We start from the raw sequence: 20,603 nt of genomic DNA, 5'->3' as shown, positions 1-20,603 counted from the left end.
CAGGTAACCAGCGCGTGGCAGTTCTGAGATTTTGCGTAAAGAAACTTACTAGTTCGCTCTACGCGGTTAAGCATCGCGTTTAATGTACGGCTTTTGGGGAATGCGCAATGTCTAGTGGATTTTAGCTACCTTTTTTGTTCTCCTTATGATGGGCACAAGCTCTTGAAACGTTCCGCGGCTTCTTTTTTTTGGAAAATATACTCTTAAAAAGTCGGTCTCTCATTCTTTTAATCAACTTGTAACAATTGCCAACAACAAAGTCCACAGAATACCAACAATAATAGCAATAACGCAGCGACATGCGATAAATGTAGATAAATGTAGTAAGTAGCGCCATCTACACACATGCACGGGTACTAAATAATCACAGTTTAAAAAAATAACGAGTGTGGCGCTGCTAAACATTTACAATGAGGAGGTGTTCACGAGAGGGAACGATATCTACGATGTTTGCACGTTTCCCTCGATTTTGTCCTATGTAGTGTGTGTCGAACTTCCAAGCAGATTTCCGCCATATTGCTTTGCTGGATTGTTTTGTAGCGCAAAGCTAGTAAAGCCACACTACCCGGGTCAGAGCCGAGTTTTGCGCGACTGTGCGCCGCCTGTTATGCGCATGCGCGAGAACCGCGTGACGTCACGAGAGGCGCAGGTGCGTCGCCTCCTCGCCACAGCCGGTGCTGCCGGAGCCGGCGGCGTGCGCTCCTCTACGACGCGTGACCTCGTGTTTACGACAGTTGCGCCGCGCGCCACTGCGCATGCGCGAGGAGGGTGCGCGGAGAAATGAAGGTCGCGCTCAACATGTAAGCTCTGGTAAGCTAAGGAGAGTCGAGCCGCTGCCGAACGGCGCAGAAGACTGGAAAATGTAAATTCTGCCGATCCCGAGGTTGTCGCCTGGCAGTTCGCCGTCGAGCAGCCAAGGCAAAACGTGCCGCCGAAACACCGGAGCGCTTTACGCTACGTATATCCAGGCATAGTAGAGCTAAGCCACTGCCAAATTTTTTCACCTGACCCTACGAAACGTATTCTGGGCGTCGTATTATTTTTCGAGGACAGCTTTGGCATTGCTAAAGCGACAGGAAAAATAAGAGACAGGCTTTCGCTTCGTGCTGCCGGTTGTTCGTTGTTCCGGCTAGCGCTGTAGAGGGAAAGTTGGAGAGCGCTCGATTCGCCTGCACTCAATGCACCAGTTCGGCAAACTTCTGCGGCGGCGGCGTTGCGGCGGGTGTGTACCACTAGTTCCGGCACTTTGAGAGCGCAGTTTGGCACTGTCTGCTTCCAAAACGGATGGTCGACTGCAGGCCTGGTCGTCGCTAGCTTTTGCGATGCCAATGAATTGCAGCCAGCTGTTTACAGCCTACATCAGCGACAGCCAACATCTCGTATCTCATGAAGAAATGTGTAAACAGCACATCACAATAACATGTTGCCACGAACCAGCGTCGATCCGTTTCTTTGGAGAACTCGAGCAGCGTTCTAGCTTGCCGACGAGTGAAAGTTACTTGAGTCTCCGCCGTTTATCACAACCCGCAAACCATCACCTGCTTCCATGGCGGCTGCAGCTGCACTATTTCAGCACTAACCATGGAGCAGGTGCAGTTTTCTTGAACTAGACTCGCACTTCTTTCAAACGAATGCCGTGGTTCAGAGGGCGCCATGTTCCAACGCTGAAATGAATCCATGTGGTATATAAGTCGGGTAAAACTCAAGAACGAAGCAGCACATGCCCATCAAAGGAGACCGCCCAGCCAAGCGCGTCGACCGAACAGTTTTCTGTTCGGTCTCCACAAGTGGGCCGCGACAGCACCGGTGGAGACTGAGGCCGCCACGACCGTCTGTTGCCGAATATGACCCCACCTGTAACATTCAGCGCTTTTGCGCAAAAGACGCTCTCGCGCGGACATATGCGAAAGGTGAGCACCCCAGCCCTCTCCCCCCCCCTCCTTCCCCCTTTAGTGGCCAGTGCAGCTGAGACAATAAACGGGGGCACCACACCTACTAGTACCTTCGCCTTTCTCCCTGTCTTTTCCCCTGCTCCAACTCAGGTGCTCCTAGAGACGATGGCGGATGCCGGGGCTGCAAAATCTTTTCCTTTCTTTTTGAGGTATTATTCTTTTAGCCTTATCCCGAACAAAGGACATCCACCCTCAGCGACACGGAGACAAAGGGCCAACTCCTTCGATCTCTTTCGCAGGCTTGGTTGCATGCACAGCCACACAAATCGACGTGATTGGCTGGAGAGCTCCCTCGGAGTTGCGTGTGCCGCTTCGTTCTTTAGTTGTAACCGACTATAGTGCTGAGAAGTCCCCTTTTCGGACACTGGCACAAAGGTCCGCCCCCTCCCCTTGCTGCGCGCCCCTCCTGCAGGCGGGGTAGACTAGCGCCGCAGGAAAAGGAATTCTTGGAAAATGATTACAAGCACGTTATAAGCGGTGTTTACATGACTGGTTGAGTTGAGGATTTGAGCTGAGAACCGGTTACTGGGTTCATGTAAACACCTACGAGTCGGGTCCGGGAGTCGAGGGAGCGAGTCCAGTCAACTCCGCTCCAGGGGGTGGGTTGACTCACTCGATCCCAACAGCAGATAGCACGTAAACCGGTCTGAGTCGGGTTAGTGGAAGGGGAGGTGATAAATGCGAACCTGTTATTCGCTTGCGCCGTAGCGCCTCCGAGGCAGCCGTGCATGCCGCAATCTTCCCGGCTGCCATGGCCTTTCCCGCTGCGCCGCTCGACGCTTGGTGCCGCTGCTATTGAACCGGTCGCGACTCGCTAAAATCAAGTTCATGTAAGCATGCAGTCAATTTGTGCTGACCTTCCTCATCTCGATCTCCTGGTTCAACCCGCCGAAGTCGGGTTCATGTAAACGAGGCTATAGTTGCCTGACAATAGACTGTGTGAAAATAGCAGCTGTTCCTTCAGTTTCCGGGTACGCGCGTGTGGACACGCACGCATACACACACACATACGCGGGCTCACTTTTTTAATCCTTGATCCAACCAAATCGAGGCAAATCGACGCAAGGCAAGAAAGATATACATTTCAGCACGCGATGAAAAATTCTGGAGGGAATAAGCAACCTAATGATGCAAACTGGATGCAAGAAAGACGTACGTCTAAAATCACGCCGTAAGTCATGGTTAGTCATGACTGGTTAATCATGACTAACCATGACTAACGGCTAATCAGTCGTCACTAGCCATGAGTGGTGAATTACGAACTAGTCATGACTAACCATTCATGACTAGTTAGTACATGTTGACCTGCTTTGCACCGGGATGCAATGGCGGTTATCCCAACGTTGGACTCCACGGACAGTCATTTCTTCGGGCCACCGAAAGACAGCTGAGCCACCACCGCTGCCACGTGCAGAAAGAAGAGAGTTGAAAGATATGACAGCAATACATGGTAAATGGAAGGAAAAAGATTGTTACTAGCTTCGGCATCTGCCATCGCTGCTGAAAGCACCTGAGCTGAGGCAGCAGAAATGAAGGATAGCAGGTAGCGTGTATGAGTGAAAACAAAGAGTTGAGGGGATAGTAGAAAGGACAGGGGGAGAGGTACACTGGTAATAAAACTATTTACATATTAACATAACAGCAAGAGAGAAAGAAAAGACGCGCGTCGCAGTAACCGCGTCCGCCTAAGCGGAGACGCTGGTTGCTGGCCCTTCTGCGCCCTTGAAAAGACGCTCGTCGCAGTAACCAAAGTTACTAGTTTGTTCTAGTAACGTTGGCAGTAACCGCGTCCGCCGAAGCGGAGACGCTGGTTGCCGGCCCTTCTGCGCCCTTGAAAAGACGCGCGTCGCAGGAACCAACGTTACTAGTTTGTTCTAGTAACGTTGGCAGTAACCGCGTCCGCCGAAGCGGAGACGCTGGTTGCCAGCCCTTCTGCGCCCTTCAAAAGACGCTCGTCCCAGTAACCAACGTTACTAGTTTGTTCTAGTAACGTTGGCAGTAACCGCGTCCGCCGAAGCGGCGACGCTGGTTGCCGGCCCTTCTGCGCCCTCGAGAAGACGTGCGTCGCAGGAACCAACGTTACTAGTTTGTTCTAGTAACGTTGTCAGTAACCGCGTCCGCCGAAGCGGAGACGCTGGTTGCCAGCCCTTCTGCGCCCTTGAAAAGACGCTCGTCGCAGTAACCAACGTTACTAGTTTGTTCTAGTAACGTTGGCAGTAACCGCGTCCGCCGAAGCGGAGACGCTGGTTGCCGGCCCTTCTGCGCCCTTGAAAAGACGCGCGTCGCAGGAACCAACGTTACTAGTTTGTTCTAGTAATGTTGGAAGTAAACGCGTCAGCCGAAGTGGAGACGCTGGTTGCCAGCCCTTCTGCGCCCTTGAAAAGACGCTCGTCGCAGTAACCAACGTTACTAGTTTGTTCTAGTAACGTTGGCAGTAACCGCGTCCGCCGAAGCGGAGACGCTGGTTGCCGGCCCTTCTGCGCCCTTGAAAAGACGCTCGCAGGAACCAACGTTACTAGTTTGTTCTAGTAACGTTAGCAGTAACCGCGTCCGCCCAAGCGGAGACGCTGGTTGCCAGCCCTTCTGCGCCCTTGAAAAGACGCTCGTCGCAGTAACCAACGTTACTAGTTTGTTCTTTTAACGTTGGCAGTAACCGCGTCCGCCGAAGCGGAGACGCTGGTTGCAGACCCTTCTGCGCCCTTGAAAAGACGCTCGTCGCAGTAACCAACGTTACTAGTTTGTTCTAGTAATGTTGGCAGTAACCGCGTCAGCCGAAGTGGAGACACTGGTTGCCGGCCCATCTGCGCCCTTGAAAAGACGCTCGTCGCAGTAACCAACGTTACTAGTTTGTTCTAGTAACGTTGGCAGTAACCGCGTCCGCCGAAGCGGAGACGCTGGTTGCCGGCCCTTCTGCGCCCTTGAAAAGACGCGCGTCGCAGTAACCGCGTCCGCCGAAGCGGAGACGTTGGTTGCTGGCCCTGCTGCGCCCTTTTTAAAGCGCGCTCGCGACAGCCGCTTTGTGTCGTCTGCTTCTCGGTTAATTTTTGTTTGTATCTTGTGACATCGTGCCTCTTCATGCCAACCTGCTTTGCACCGGGGTGCAATAGCGGGTATCGCAACGATGACTCGACGGACTGTCATTTCTTCGGGCCGCCGAAAGACCCCATCGAGTTTAAAAGGTGGGAGCGTGCACTTCACAGAAAAGATCGCGAACTGACTTCGAAATGCAAAGTTTGTGATCTCCATTTCGAAGAAGAAGACCTTCTAAAGCACTATTGTCATGTAGTGCAAGTTAAGGAAGTGCTTTTGGAGAGAGGGAAATGAATGCTGGCACCAGGCGCTCTCCCGAGGCTGTTTCGTTCATTGCCGGCGCATATTTCAAAGCCAAAATGCACTAGCCGAAGAGAAAGCCTCCAGTGGATCGCGGTGCCCATTGTGTCGCGACAGCACTGCAAAGAGGTAACTTGGAGGATTCCGAAAGCGCATCAATGCATCCCGAACCGGACAGCTGCGCTGCAGAAAGTGATTTTAATCTTTACCGTCTGGAGTCCGCAGCATTACCGACAACGCAGTGGAAATTCGAATATTTTCGTGATGACACAACCGACGAAAGATGCGGCATATTTTACACTCGCCGTCTAGTGCAGGGGAACTTGCTTGTTGGGAAGACCATTCTGATTGCTGAGCGGATATCATGTACTGTGAACGCGTATAGCAAGCTGCACAAGAAGATCTCATATCACATTGAGAGTGTTTCTGACGTAGAAGCTCTGATGAAGCAGATCGATGAAATGAAATTGTGTGAGGGAGCCACATCTCAAAGCTCATGCGGAGGTACGAGATATCACAAGAACTGCTCTGTCATAACGTCGCGGCGAGTTTGTCCTTATTGCTTGAGGCTGCGTAGACAAATTCGGCAAGCAAAAAATTCTGAAAAAATAAAACATCTGCAACAACGAAAGGCACGACGTCTTAGAAAAGTCCTGCTGCGAGCTGCGGCAGCTAACAAGAAACGGAAGGTAGAAATATCGGAGTTAAAAGATAAGCTCGAGAAGAGCTCAGAAGAGCAACTAGAACGGCAGCTAGAAGGCCTTCCAAACCTGCAACGGCTGGCTTTAATCACGGCATTTAGGCAAATAAAAGCCAAAGCACTATCTGGAATCAGATACGATGCCGAATGGCTTCTTAACAGCATGCTTGTGAGACTGGCAAGCCCGAGAGCATACAAGCTTCTGAATGACCTCAAGATGCTACCACTATCAAGCATGAGTCGCCTAACTCAAATACTGAAGGGCATTCCCTGCAAATATGGATTTAATGCTGTTGCTCTTGATGCAATCCAAAAGCAGATGGAAACAAAAGATGGCGTATGAAATTCGGCACTCTAATCTTGGACAAAATTAAGTTGAAACAATGTTATGACTTCAACAAATCTACATACACAGTCGACGGTTTCATCGACTACGGTGGTGTCGTCAGCGGAAATGTTAGCGAGCAGGCAGACCATGCGTTAGTTCTCATGTTCGTGCCAATGTTTGAAGGATGGGTGCAGTCAATTGCAAGCTTCGCAACCAAAATCGCAGCGCCTGGGCGCGTCTTGGCGGAACTGGTGCTTGAGGCCGTGGTGAGGCTTCACAAGTACGGAGCAACTGTCCTCAGCATTGTAAGCGATGGAGCGGGAAGCAACAAGTCCATGTGGCAGCATTTTGGTGCGAACGGCAGCATGGCTGGTACCAGCCACAAGATGCCACATCTATGCTTACCTGACGGCAAGTTCATATACTTTGTCTGCAATGTGCTACACATCATCAAGTGTGTGAGAAATCATCTTCTAAAGCACCAAAGGGGCCAAGTAAGTATAGCCATGACTAAATAATTTTCATTGTTTTGAGGAAAGTCGAACTGCTACCTTTTTTATTCACGTTTCAGTCTGGAACGCAAAACATAAATTTTGGTCACTATAAGTCTCTGTACGAAACGGAAAAGGACAAGCACCTCAAGGTGGTGCCGAAGTTGAAAGCAGCGCCCGTGCAGCCGAATAATCTTCAAAGAATGAATGTACGACTTGCTACGCAGGTAACCGTAAAAACCCGTGCTTAGGACCTTTGTTTATCACGCCACGTTAGTGTAAACATCATCCAACTGACCTTTTCCAGTTGTTCAGCCGGAGCACAGCAATTGCACTGAAGGTGTACCGAGACGCTGGCGTCACAGAGCTACGAGACTCCTCCGGCACCGAAGCCTTTACCAGGAGCACGAACGACCTTTTCGATGCTCTGAACGCAAGGCATCCTGCTGAAGGCATCAGGAAGGGTTCTCCTCGAATTCAGGTATGAGTCTAGGCTGCTTTTCTCTAATTTATTAACTGTACCGTATTCTGATAACGGCACAAAGAGGCAGCAGGTATACAGTGAAGGCACAAAAAAAAGTGGCAAACTGTTTTATGTGCTTTCTCTATCCTTGTTACCGTCGTCTGCACCGTCTTCAGAATACGTTGTTTTATCTTCCGACTAGTACAACCGTTTATTTCTCTTCATATTTAGGTCATCAAGGACCACCTGGATATGTTAAATGAAACATAACGCAACCACTGCAACAAGAACATGCTTTTGTTTGCCTCATGTCAGACAACAGAATCGTTGCGGGTAACACTGCTATCCATTTTGGATATTATCGACGAGTTGCATAAGGCCGGCGTCCCGTACGTTTTGACAGCTAAGCTGAACCAGGACCCACTTGAGGTAAGAAACGCAAGGTATATTAACAGTATTAACAAGCGTAGACATTTCTGGGGCAGGGCATAGCAAAATCGCCTCAGTTTTCTTCACCGCTGCATCCTAGACAGACATAAATGTTATATTACGAAATGAGCCAATTCTTTCGGAGTTCAGTAACGAAGTTTTTTGTGTTTGTGTGTGTGAGCGGAGTTATACCTTCAGGCCGGTTTTGGGATGCGATCGAGACTTGAGCGTCGGTATTACTTTTTGATTGCAAGCACCTTGGATTTACAGAGATTTTTCGGCCTGGTTCGCTCCTTCAACGGTGACGAGGACCATCCAACCATCACCCAGTTCAGCCAAATCTACAGATTGCTGTCGCTGTATACTCCCGTCAAAACTGCTATCAAAGGGAACTGCTCTGGCACCTGCGAGTCAGTTCTAGTTTCCCTGCACGACAGCTTGACCTAGAAAGCCAAGGCTGCAGCTGAGATGAAATCAGCTGTCGAGTTAAAGCTTTCTAAAAACTGCAGTATGTAGTTCTCTCTGGGGACTACCATGAGGACGACCATGGCTACCACAAAGCCGACACTCAAGATATAGTTGTCTATTACCTGTGTGGATGTATCCATAAAAAGATGGAAAAAGTAATGTCTTGCACTGAGTGCAAGAGAGAGAGAGAGAGAAAACTTTTATTTAAAAAGAAGAAGGTTGCTCGAGCAACTTGGGTGGCACCCCTAGTCCAAGGCGCCACTGGCTTTAGCTGACTGACGGACTTGCTGAACCAACTTAAGTTGCTGATCCAGGGTCTCGCTGGTCAGGGCCACCTCCCACTGCTCATATGTCGGGATGGATACAGTTAAGTGTTTTGGTTTCGTTGTACATTCCCACGATATGTGGTAGAGCGTAAGGCAAGCTCCACACCAAGGGCATGTATTCTGATATTGAGTGGGGCTAATCTTGTGTAGGATGAACAAGTTAGGGAAAGTGTTGGTCTGAATTTTCCTCCAGTCTATGGCTGCGGAGGAGTCTAGTTTTATGTGAGGGGGTGGGTATTTTCTGCGCTCCAGCCGAATATGTTCTAATCTGTCACCATAGGTGCTAGGCATGGGCGAGGGGTAGGGATGAGGATCCGCCCGGTGGTTTAAATATCGGGCTAGATCGTTGGCTACCTCATTTCCAGCTAGTCCTTCGTGACCAGGTGTCCATGTTAGTCTGTGTGTTAGGCTGAGATTGCCAAGTAGCTGTGTTGCTCTTGAGGGAAGCCTGCCATTAAGAAAGTCTCGGCAGGCTTGTTGGGAGTCTGTTATACCGTGGGAGGACTCTCCTCTTTGGTCTTTATGTTTGATGGCAATAGCTATTGCCAGGGCCTCTGCAGAGGAGGGGTTTTCTGCATATATAGAACCTTGGAGAGCCGGTTTTAGTTGGTGGTCAATCGCAGTGACTGAGAACTTTCCCGGCGTGGGGTAGGCCCCAATGTCTACGTAAACGGCTTTACGGTCGCTTTCTAGGTGTTTCTGAAGTGCCTTTGCTCGCGCTTGTCGTCTGCCTTGCTGATGAGCATGATGCATGTGACGTGGGATTGGACTAACGGTGATCTTTTCTCGGGTTTTTAGTGGAAGAGAGGTTTTACTGCCTCTTGTCCCCAGCCCCGGCCATGTCCCTAATTTAGTCAGGATCGTCCTTCCCGCATTGGTTTTTAGAAGGCGTTCTTTTTGGCTTTCCAAGAGGGCTTCTTGGAGCTCGGTAAAAGTGTTGTGCAGACCAAGCTCTAGGAGTCGTTCTGTAGAAGTGGCTATTGGAAGATTGAGGGCAGTTTTGTAAGCCCCTCTTATGATTGTATCGATAGCTCTGGTTTCCACAGTGCCCAGTTTTTGGTAAGGGAGGCCGTATGTTATCCTGCTCAGAACTAGGGCCTGGACGAGTCTAAGGGTGTCCTCTTCTCTCATACCCTTGCGGTGCCAGGTAATGCGGCGGATCATTCTTGAGATTTGATTAACTGTTGTTTTGATGGTTCTGATCATATGGTCGGATCTGAGGTTACTTTTAAGCCAGAGCCGCAGTATCCGGATCTTGTCCACTTCATTAATCTTGCGTCCACCCAGGAAAAGCTCAACTTCTCCTGGGGATGTGTAAGGGAGTTTGTGGAGTCTAATGACCTCAGACTTCTCCGGGGCACACTCCAGACCACTTTCCGCAGCAAATTCTTCAACCCTGTGTATGGCTTCTTGTAGGGCTTCTTCTTTTTGGACTAAGGAGCCGTGTGTGGCCCATAGAGATATATCATCGGCATAGACCGTGTAGCCTATGTCGGGCTGCGTTTGAAGCTTTCTTGCTAGCTTTAGCATGGCAATATTGAAGAGGAGGGGGGATATTATAGCCCCTTGAGGACTACCCTTGTTAGGCATGGGGAAGGGATGAGAACGGACTTCACCAATGCCTATGGTGGCGGTTCTGTTGGAGAGGAATGCCTTGATGTAGTTAAATATCCTCTCTCCACAGTTTAGACCACTCAGCTCCTCTAGGATAGACTGATGGGAGACGTTGTCAAAGGCTCCTTTTAAATCCAGGGCTAACAGAAGGTTTTCTCCGTGGGTGGGTATTGTATTAAGCACTTCTTCGCTAATCCTTAGGAAGGCATCTTGTGTACAGAGACCTTTTCTGAATCCCACCATAGTGTAGGGGTAGAAGTTGTTATCTTCTATATAGTTCTGGAATCTGGTGTGTATGATTCTTTCATACAGTTTGCGCAGACATGAGGTTAAGGAGATTGGGGGGAGGGACTCTACTGCCGGGGGTTTCCCGGCCTTTGGAATCATAATGATGTCCGCATGGCGCCACTCAGCTGGAACCTGGCCTTTCTCCCATAACTCCTTGTTATTGTATTTTGTTAGGTCTTTCAGATGGTCGTTGCTGAGGTTTCGAATTATAGCGTTGGTAACCTTGTCTCCGCCCGGTGCTGTGTTCCGCTGAGCTATTCTTGCTGCAGCATAAACTTCAGATACCGTTATGGAGGCGTCTAAGCTTGGATTTTGTTGTCCTTCATAGGTCAGGGTGCATGGAGGGGTGTGGTCTCCTATGTACTTGCGATGCATGGCTGTTATGAGGTCTTGGTCTGTGCCTTGAAACTTATGGGCAACTGTTTGGAGAGTTCGGCTGGTAACTGATTTGGCCTTATTCTGGTCGAGCATGCATCTTAAGATGGTCCATGTCTGGGCTGTGCTTAGAGTGCCTTTCAGGGAAGCACAAAACTCAGACCAGTTTTGTCTACACAGTTGTATAGCATATGCTTGCGCTTGCTGTGTAATCTTAGCAATTCGTAGTTTTAGTTTTCTATTGAGACGCTGCTTTTTCCAGCGTTTAGTGAGGCCTTTTCGAGCCTCCCATAGATGCAATAGGTGGCGATCTACGTCCGGTGCTTCTGCGGTCCGTTGGATGGTTCGAGTGTTGCTTGAGTGGGCATCTTTGATTAGTTGAGTCCACTCTTGAATATTTTTTAATGCCTCCTTCTGGCGGCGGGCAGTCTCTGAATTTTGTCCAGTCCGTGATGTGTACATTTCCCAGAGCTCTTCTGATTCTGACAGTTGGTATAGAGAGACTTATGATGTTGTGGTCGCTGCCCAAGGATTCCCCTAGGTTAGTCCAGGTTGCGTGATTAATGTTCTTAATGAAGGTGAGGTCTGGGCAGGTATCTCGGCTAATACTGTTCCCTGTTCTGGTAGGAGAGGTAATATCAGTGACGAGTTCTAAACCTAGCATTTCCACGGCTTCAAGTAGATTAGCACCTTTTTGAGAGTCGCTTATGTAGCCCCAGGAGCTGTGTCTTGCATTCATGTCTCCCAGAACTACCAAGGGGTTGTCCTGGGCTATTCTGGTGCATTCTGTTAGTATAGGCAGAAAATCTTCCTTCTTGCGGCTTGGAGGGCTGTAGATATTTAGGATAAAGATGCTCTGCTTTCCCCTCTTTTGCGGCAGAACTTCAACTAGGACATGGTTAATATCTATGAAGGGGTTAATATCTATGAGTGCAAGAAAGCTTTGACAGCTAGCCCTGAATATCATGCACTTGAGCCCAGACCACTTAGCTCACAGATTTGCGCGCGTTTAAGCAAGGGTGCTTGCGGCATCCTTCGCGGAAGTTTTTAAGCATGAAATGCTTTTAGCCCCCGTTGTCGGCAGTGTGGTGACGTCACGCCGAGACCGAGAGCCATCATCCGGGCACTGAAATCCACTCATCCGGGCACTGAAATCCACTCATCCGGGCACTGAAATCTACTCATCCGGGCACTGAATTCCAGTCATCCGGGCACTGAATTCCAGTCATCCAGGCACTGAATTCCAGTCATCCGGGCTCTGAATAAAAGGGAAGTTTATTCAACAGTGCAAACAAACAAAACATTGGAAACACACTCATGACTGAGGGCAAAACAAATGTATACAAAGTGGGTGGCCACCCAGAAACACCATGACCTTATTTTAACACACCGTACACATCACAAATTACCGCCTATAGTGCATAGAACGAACATTGGACAAAGAAGAATCAGCCTCCCGTAGCAACGAAGCACGGGGGGGGGGGGGGGCAAGGATCGTTCTCAGGGTGATTGGCCCTTTCAAAATTATACACCACCATCCTCGAACAAACCAGCATAGTCGGTAAAGAGAGGGGGGGGGGGTCGGCCCGGCTAATACCGCAGCGCCGGCATAACCAGCCGGCCTTCGTGCACGACAAAGAAGCGTGTGTGCCACCGTCGCAGAAACCGCGCCTCCCCATCCGCTGCAAGCCTTTCAGACAGGTATTGCCAGATAAGGAGACGCAGTCTCTGCAACGCGGGGTACATAGCCGTCGCCGGTTGACGCCGGGCTTAGGCCAGACAGCGGCGACGCCACAAAACAAACATAGCGGACATAAACACTATTTTGCCAAAATAATCCCGTGGTTGCCGGATGCCTGGCCCGGCACGAACTGAAAACATCCGATACACCTGCCACCACATTATCCGGGCAACACGGCACTCAAAGAAAGTGTGTCGCGCTGTCTCTCGCGCTCCACATTGCGCGCACTGGGCGTTGGGCACAAGGCCCCATGATAAGAGGCGTTCGCGCGTGGGGAGGACTCTCCATCTCCTCCTCCACTCAAAGTCGCGGACCTGCGGAGGCAGACGACTTGTGCACCACGTGCGCCACTTGCGTACCGCGGGGCGCCGCTGGTCGTCGGCGCCAAGGCGCACGCACGCGAACATCTCGCTCAGCCGAGACGCGGGCGTCTCAGTCAGGTCGACTCCTGGCAAGTCAGTACAAACAGACTGCTTAAAACCAGCAGCCGCTCTATAGAAGCGCAGAGGCCTCTCGGCCTGTGGACCTATATGGCGCTCAGTGGTGAAGAAGCGCCGCACTGTGCTCATCCAATAAAACATGAGCGAACGCCCAAGGTATGCGTCGCTCTCCACCAGCGTGGTTACGAGCTTGGCGCTGAGCGCACGCGCCATGGTGGCTTCACAGGGCAGCCCGAGTCCTCCTCTAGAAGGTTGCAGCTGGCAAAGGCGTCGAGCGACCTGCGCCGTGCCACCGTCCCAGACAAAGGCGCCCACAAGGGACGGGAGCCGACCCGCCGTACGACGCGGCATCACTGCTACGCGGGCCACATAGTGGGCAAAGGCGCACGCGCGGCCCTTGATGACGCTCACCCTGGCCTCCATGGAGAGGCCGAACTGCGCTGCCATCCTTAGCGCGCTCGTCGTGCGCGCAACAACTTCATCCCATGTCCGGGACGACACACCGCTCTGCTCAAAAAGGACTCCTAGCACTCGGACCCCGTCCACGAAAGGAATGGGCACCGGGAGGGGATCGCTGAAGGTCCCAAAACGAAGCGCCCTGCTCTTGCTGGCGTTGAGCTCGGCACCAGACAGCGCCGCGTAAGTAGTAAATACGGCCAGGAAGGCCTCAAAACTCCGGGTGTCTCGGACGAAGATTGAAATATCGTCGGCATAGGCCGAGACGACGATTGTTTCCTGTCCTGTCAATGGAAAGCCGCGGATGCGTTCGTTGGAGGCGACGCTGCGCAGCAGGGGGTCCAAAGACAGGACGAACAGAGCTGGAGAAAGAGGGCATCCCTGGCGCACGCCACGTGTTACGGGGAAAGGAGCGGTGACTGACCCGTTCACCAAGAGTTCGGCCGTGAGGCCCGAGTACAACGATTTGATGCGCTCAATGAACCTGGCAGGCAGCCCAAAGCACCGCAAAACGGAGTATAAGTAGCGATGCTCTACTCTTTCAAAGGCCTTAGCTTGGTCTAAGGAAACAAAAACCCCGCTAGTCCCTTTCGCGTGTGCGTATGCGAACACATCGCGCGTGAGCGTGAGCGACGCAAATACCGAACGGCCAGGAACAGCGCAAGCCTGGAAGGGGCTAACGAGGTTTGGCAAAAGAAGACGCAAGCGAGCGACGAGAATCGAGGCGACCAGTTTGTAGTCAGTATTGAGCAGGGTTATCGGCCGCCACGCCGCCGGGCATGACGACGTTGTTCCCTGCTTTGGTATCAACACGATTCGTCCCGCACCGAAAGACGGTGGCTTAGCTCCTTCCTCGAGGAAGGCGTTCACCAAATGCGTGAGGAAGTCCCCGAGCACATCAAAGAAGGTGTAGTAAAACCCGGAGACTAGACCATCTGGTCCGGGTGCGGAGGCGCGATTCATGTCGCTTAAGACTGCGTAGACCTCCTCCCGCGTGGCGCGAGCGCAAAGAGCCGATTCCGCGTCGTCGGGCGCGTGGGGAAGGGCGGCGCAAAAGGCGTCTACAGCAGCGTCAAACCCATCCCACTCGCACAGGCCTTGCGACGCAAAGAGATGGGCAAAGTGATCACGGAAGACGTGCTCGATGTCTTGGACCTGCTCGGAAATCGTGCCATCTGGCATAGTTACGCTTCCAATACGGGCCGGTCGGTCGCTCTTGTGGCGGCAGCTGTTCGCGTGAAAGAGGTCAGCGCGTTCCTGTGACAGCATGCGGAGATTCGCGGCGGTACAGGAGGCCTGGGATTCCTCATCCAGGATGCGGTGGTACCGGACGCGAAGAGTGTCCAGGTACTCTCGCATCGCAAAGGTGAGCTCACCCCCTTGCTTCACGATACGCATGCGGCGTAGCACGTCGTTGAGCGCCGCAGTCTTCCGCGCGTGCTTTGCTCTGCCAGCCCGAATGAGAACTTCTCGCCATAGTGTTTTCAGGGCGTCCCAAATCAACGGACTGAACTCAAAGAGGGCAACAGAGTCCACCAAATCTGCACGGATGTCGCGAATGCTCTGGTCGTCCACCAAGAGTGAGATGTCCATTCTCCATGTAGAGAACGTCGCAATTCGGCCCGAAGCGCACTTCAAGGATACCGCGACAGGTAAGTGGTCGCTGAGTGCTCGGGCGCCTGGTGGAAATGGCACTACCTTGCAGGGTACGAGTTGCGGCACGAGGGCTGGAGGTAGGTACACCCGGTCGATTCGACTGGCGCTACGGCCCCTAGCACGTGTGGCCACGAAAAGGTTCCCGTGCAGTTCGACCCACGCGTCCGTAAGGTGCAGCTGGCGAACCAGTTTGCCTAGCTCCTTGGCGTAATAATTGGACGCACCTTGACCGGGGCCCTGAATGTCACGCCACGAGTCTAGGACGCAATTAAAATCCCCCAGCAGGACATATGACACGGATTCAAGCAGGTGGGATGTAAGAGAGCGGAAAAACTCGCCTGTCAGAGATCGCGTGACGGGCGCGTACAGGTTTACAAAGCGAGTCCTCCGCCCGTCGAGGAAAATGTCCACCACCAGTACTCGACCATCTTAACCAAAGGTACAATGCGCTCCTGCGCGGAAAGCCGGCGTGAGGAAAACAACGCCCACACCGCAAGGCCGTGAGTCCGTCAAGGAAAAAAAAGCATCGACATGAAAGCGTGAACGGAAAGAAATAACGTCTGCAGGGGTGCGAAAATTACACTTCTGCAAAAACAAAACATCAATTTGGTACGAACGCGCAAGGTGAAGCACCTCCCGTTGCTTATCGGGAGAGCGAAAACCCTGCGCGTTAAAGGAGGCGAAACGAAAAACAGCCATCATGAAAATAAAGGAAGCAATGTAACAAAAATAAACAACGAAACAAGTAAACAAAACAAAACGCTGACGGACTCACAGTACAGTTCTGCGGATAGAGACTGCGAGTGCGTTGATACACCGGCGCTGGGGGGGCGTCGAGGCGCTTGGGAGGCGTCCCGGGTCCCTGCTGGCGTCCTGGCTGGCGGCCCCGCGGCGGCGAGACGACGATGCCAAGCGGTGCTAATGGTTGCGCGTTGCAAAGGTCCGGCCGATGCGCGTGGCTGCGCCAGCAACACACAGTCACACACGCACCAACACACTCCACCGCGCAAACACCGTCCATCGTTCGCCAAACGCGCCGACGGAGCCAGCGCGCCGAAAAGATAACGGCGCCGTAGAGCGTCGAAAGAACGGCGCTCGGGCGGCCGCCGAGCAGGGAGGGGAGGAGGAAAAGGCCCAGCAGGGCCTGAAGTCCGGCGAGGAGGCGCCATGGCGGAAACTATTCGTTTCCCTCGACGTCCATGTGGACGCCGTCGCCGTCGTCGTCTGCCGTCCTCGGTTTCTTCTTCGGCGCCTGGGTGGCCGAAGAGCAGGTCGCGCCGCCGTCCGACGACGAGGAGAGCTGGCGCTTGGGGTCGTCGAGCTCGAGAGCCTTGCGCGCCCCCCGCACCAACTTAGCTGCGCACGGGCCCTGCGGCGGCAGGGCGACCGGGATGTGCGGCGGCTTCGGTCGCGACGCGCTTGAGCCGTCGCTGCTCGGGGCGTCCTTCACGGGTGTGTGCAGGGCGTCACTGGGGGAGGGCGAGCCAGGCGACGTGGTGTCCGTGCCCGTGCCCTCGTGCTGCGCCGCCGTGGGCGCGTCAAGCAGCGAAACCTCCAAACTCGGAGGTTCCACAAAAGAGGACTCGCCCTACGAGTCGTCAGACTCGGACGAGGTCGATTCCGCGACGTCGGAGTTGCCCGTGGACAGCTCCGTCGCGGATTGGCCGGACGAGGTGCCCGCCGTCTCCGTGCCCGCCTGGTCGTCATCGGGCTTGGTCGCGGCGTCGTCCCGCACGTCAGCCCCCTCGAGAGGGCTCGCCGCCGCCTCCTGTGCCGCGCCGCTCGAACCGGCGCCAGCCCCCTCAGGTGTCGCCTTCGTCCCGGGTTGCACACCAGGCTCCTGGGAAGGTCTGGCTGCCGCAGCAGCCGCGGCCGCCGCGTAGGACCGCGGCACGACGCAGTCGGAGGACGGGTGGTCGCCTCCGCACCTCTTGCATACCGGCTTGCAGTTGGCGCCGATGTGTCCGTACGCGCCGCACCGGCCGCAGCGCACTGCCTTAAGCCTGGCCCGCATGGAGCGTTTTTTACCCGCGAAATCGCGCCGCGCGCCCAACGCCCGCGCCGGCGTCGACGAATTCACTCCCGCATGGTCAGCAGCCGAGCGGCGCGCGCTACGGGCGACGTTGACAAGATGGTTGCGCCCTGCTCGCCCACTTCGGAATAAATACATGTCACCGCTGGATTCTTCGACGTGATAGCTCGCTCAGATGGTAGCGGTTCGCTTTTACTTCGCACAGCTCGCCCACGCGTAGAGGTATAAGCGATAACTAGCCTTTGTTTTTCAGATAATTTCGCGATTTTCAAGCTCTTAGGCCTAACTGTGTTTACCTCGCAAGAACGACACCTGGTGAAGCAGTTGTCTAGCTTTTATTCACTTGCTACATTTTCATCTATTAGCAGTTTTTCTACTTGGAACGAAAAAAGACTCGCAATGCACCCATCGTAGTTATCAGCAATTACGGATAAAAAAATTCTTCAACACAGCGTTTATGTGCTTTGGCGTCTTGTCACTAGATGGCGCTACCGTTTACGCGTGCCCCTGATGGACGGCGCGGCCACCTAAAAGCGACTCCTCCGAGAGACAACACGCTGCTCGGCCGTTTCGGCCGAGAAACCCGAAGCCCAAGCCTCGGTACTATAGTGAACTAGAACTCGGTACCCTCGGTGTGTCAAACGCCCGTCTTTCCGGATAATAACTATGCTTTCCGGGAAGCACGACGCAGTTTTGGTGGTCAAGCTACAGTGCCAGAGAGAGCTCGCAAGCGCGTCTCTCTCGACCGGCGTGGCTCCGCCCAGAGTCACGTGACGCCCGTTCCGGCTCTCATTGGCCCTCTGTCGCTGCCCTCTCCTGGCGTCGGCGCGGCGTCGACGTTTTTATCTGTTTCGACAGAACCCGACGGTTTGGCAAAAACGTCCTCTCCGGCGGCAAAAAAACGCTCCGGTGCCGTCGACGCCAACGAATCGCCCGGAAAAACGCTCCATGCGGGCCACGCTTTAAGCGTGGCCCGCATGGAGCGTTTTTCCGGGCGATTCGTCGGCGTCGACGGCACCGGAGCGTTTTTTTGCCGCCGGAGAGGACGTTTTTGCCAAACCGTCGGGTTCTGTCGAAACAGATAAAAACGTCGACGCCGCGCCGACGCCAGGAGAGGGCAGCGACAGAGGGCCAATGAGAGCCGGAACGGGCGTCACGTGACTCTGGGCGGAGCCACGCCGGTCGAGAGAGACGCGCTTGCGAGCTCTCTCTGGCACTGTAGCTTGAAAGCGTGGCCCGCATGGAGCGTTTTTCCGGGCGATTCGTCGGCGTCGACGGCACCGGAGCGTTTTTTTGCCGCCGGAGAGGACGTTTTTGCCAAACCGTCGGGTTCTGTCGAAACAGATAAAAACGTCGACGCCGCGCCGACGCCAGGAGAGGGCAGCGACAGAGGGCCAATGAGAGCCGGAACGGGCGTCACGTGACTCTGGGCGGAGCCACGCCGGTCGAGAGAGACGCGCTTGCGAGCTCTCTCTGGCACTGTAGCTTGACCACCAAAACTGCGTCGTGCTTCCCGGAAAGCATAGTTATTATCCGGAAAGACGGGCGTTTGACACACCGAGGGTACCGAGTTCTAGTTCACTATAGTACCGAGGCTTGGGCTTCGGGTTTCTCGGCCGAAACGGCCGAGCAGCGTGTTGTCTCTCGGAGGAGTCGCTTTTAGGTGGCCGCGCCGTCCATCAGGGGCACGCGTAAACGGTAGCGCCATCTAGTGACAAGACGCCAAAGCACATAAACGCTGTGTTGAAGAATTTTTTTATCCGTAATTGCTGATAACTACGATGGGTGCATTGCGAGTCTTTTTTCGTTCCAAGTAGAAAAACTGCTAATAGATGAAAATGTAGCAAGTGAATAAAAGCTAGACAACTGCTTCACCAGGTGTCGTTCTTGCGAGGTAAACACAGTTAGGCCTAAGAGCTTGAAAATCGCGAAATTATCTGAAAAACAAAGGCTAGTTATCGCTTATACCTCTACGCGTGGGCGAGCTGTGCGAAGTAAAAGCGAACCGCTACCATCTGAGCGAGCTATCACGTCGAAGAATCCAGCGGTGACATGTATTTATTCCGAAGTGGGCGAGCAGGGCGCAACCATCTTGTCAACGTCGCCCGTAGCGCGCGCCGCTCGGCTGCTGACCATGCGGGAGTGCATTCGTCGACGCCGGCGCGGGCGTTGGGCGCGCGGCGCGATTTCGCGGGTAAAAAACGCTCCATGCGGGCCAGGCTTTACACGTAGCGCCGAAGTGGCCCTCGGCGCCGCACCGGGAACAGACGCGTTTCATGCCTCGGTATTCAATCATGGCCCGAACACCGGCCACCGTCAGGAAGTTCGGCGGAGCCCGGGTCATCTCGAGCTTCACCAGGCGCGTCCCGTTCCCGATGCGGTTCCTGGACTGGAAGGCGACCTCGGTGATGGCGCGCACCTTCCCGTACGGTTGGAACGCCGCGGCGAGGTCCTCGTCGCTGACGCACGGGGAGAGACGGAAAACCGTCACGTGCACCACTGGAACCCTCATCTGCTCCAGTGGCACCTCCTTTCCGGCGATGAGCAGCGAGCCCAACGCCACCATTTTCGCTGCCTGCGCCATGGAAGCCACGGCCGCCAGGAAACGTAAACCACCAAGGTGCTGCAAATATGTCAGCCCCCCGACTCCGAGCACCTCCTCGAGCAGGTCGATGAGGCGTTCGGCCGGAACAGGATCCGGCACAGTAAACAAAAAGCATTGCGCCTTTGTGGGGCGCACTGCAGGGCGGGGTCTCTCCATCGCGACGGGGCCCGGGTCACCACGGCAGGAGCGCGGCGCCGGGCAGCAGGACGGCAGGCAGGACCTCCGGGACGCTGGATCCGGGGGCCCGCCTGGACAGGAAAAGCTCGATGATCCGCTGGCTCGACGGGCAGCGTAACGGCATCCGGGCACCGTACGAGACTTAACGAGATTTAACGAGACTCTCTAAGCCCTCCTACGCGACCGGCATACAAGCGCCGGTTGGTCTCCAAAGGAGTCACAAAAAATAACTGCTGCCAGTGCCTTCTCAATGTTTATCAAGATATCAGTCGCTGTGCGTTTGATAATGCACGGAATTATAACTTCCGATTACTAATAACGCGTGCAAAAAGCACATAAATGCCACGATACACTTCGTTGTCATAAGTGATCTCTTAGGGGCTTCGCGCATCGAAGCAAAGCCCCGCAGGCGCACAGGGGCCCGGGGGAGAAGCGCTGCGTTGAAAGGGCAAGGCATCGCGCCGAACGGTTGGTGGCGTTCCTCCCTTCCATTACGGTGCGGTTCGGGTGTCCACCGAGATGGCAGAGAATTACTGCGCCATTTCCTTTCCTCAAAAAACCTTGCGTTCAAATGGCAAAGCATCGCGCTGAGCGGGTGGTAACGTTCCTCCCTTCCTGTACGGTGCGGGTGTCCACCGAGATGACATTAGGCCCGTAAACATTTCATGCTTACTCTACTCTCGGTTACGGGAGAGGCAGAGATTTTTTTTTTACGATAAAGGAAATAGAGAA

The 20,603-nt window shown here is 53.6% G+C and overlaps 1 protein-coding gene and 1 pseudogene across 1 annotated transcript; one reads left to right on the top strand and one right to left on the bottom strand.

Annotated features, from left to right (window-relative positions):
* Positions 1–7,004: 7,004 nt before the first annotated feature.
* On the top strand, positions 7,005–7,534 carry LOC149356653 (uncharacterized). Its single transcript, XM_089576400.1, has 3 exons — positions 7,005–7,028; positions 7,109–7,282; positions 7,496–7,534. The coding sequence occupies exons 1-3, from the start codon at positions 7,005–7,007 to the stop codon at positions 7,532–7,534; spliced, it is 237 nt and encodes a 78-aa protein (XP_089432526.1).
* A 7,252-nt stretch (positions 7,535–14,786) lies between these two features.
* Positions 14,787–19,673, bottom strand: LOC149356652 (uncharacterized; annotated as a pseudogene).
* Between the last annotated feature and the right edge of the window lie 930 nt (positions 19,674–20,603).

Source organism: Amblyomma mixtum, chromosome 3 (assembly GCF_055824585.1).
Source record: "Amblyomma mixtum isolate Tamu chromosome 3, ASM5582458v1, whole genome shotgun sequence".
NCBI lineage: Eukaryota > Metazoa > Arthropoda > Arachnida > Ixodida > Ixodidae > Amblyomma > Amblyomma mixtum.
This window is presented reverse-complemented; position numbering and strand designations above follow the sequence as displayed.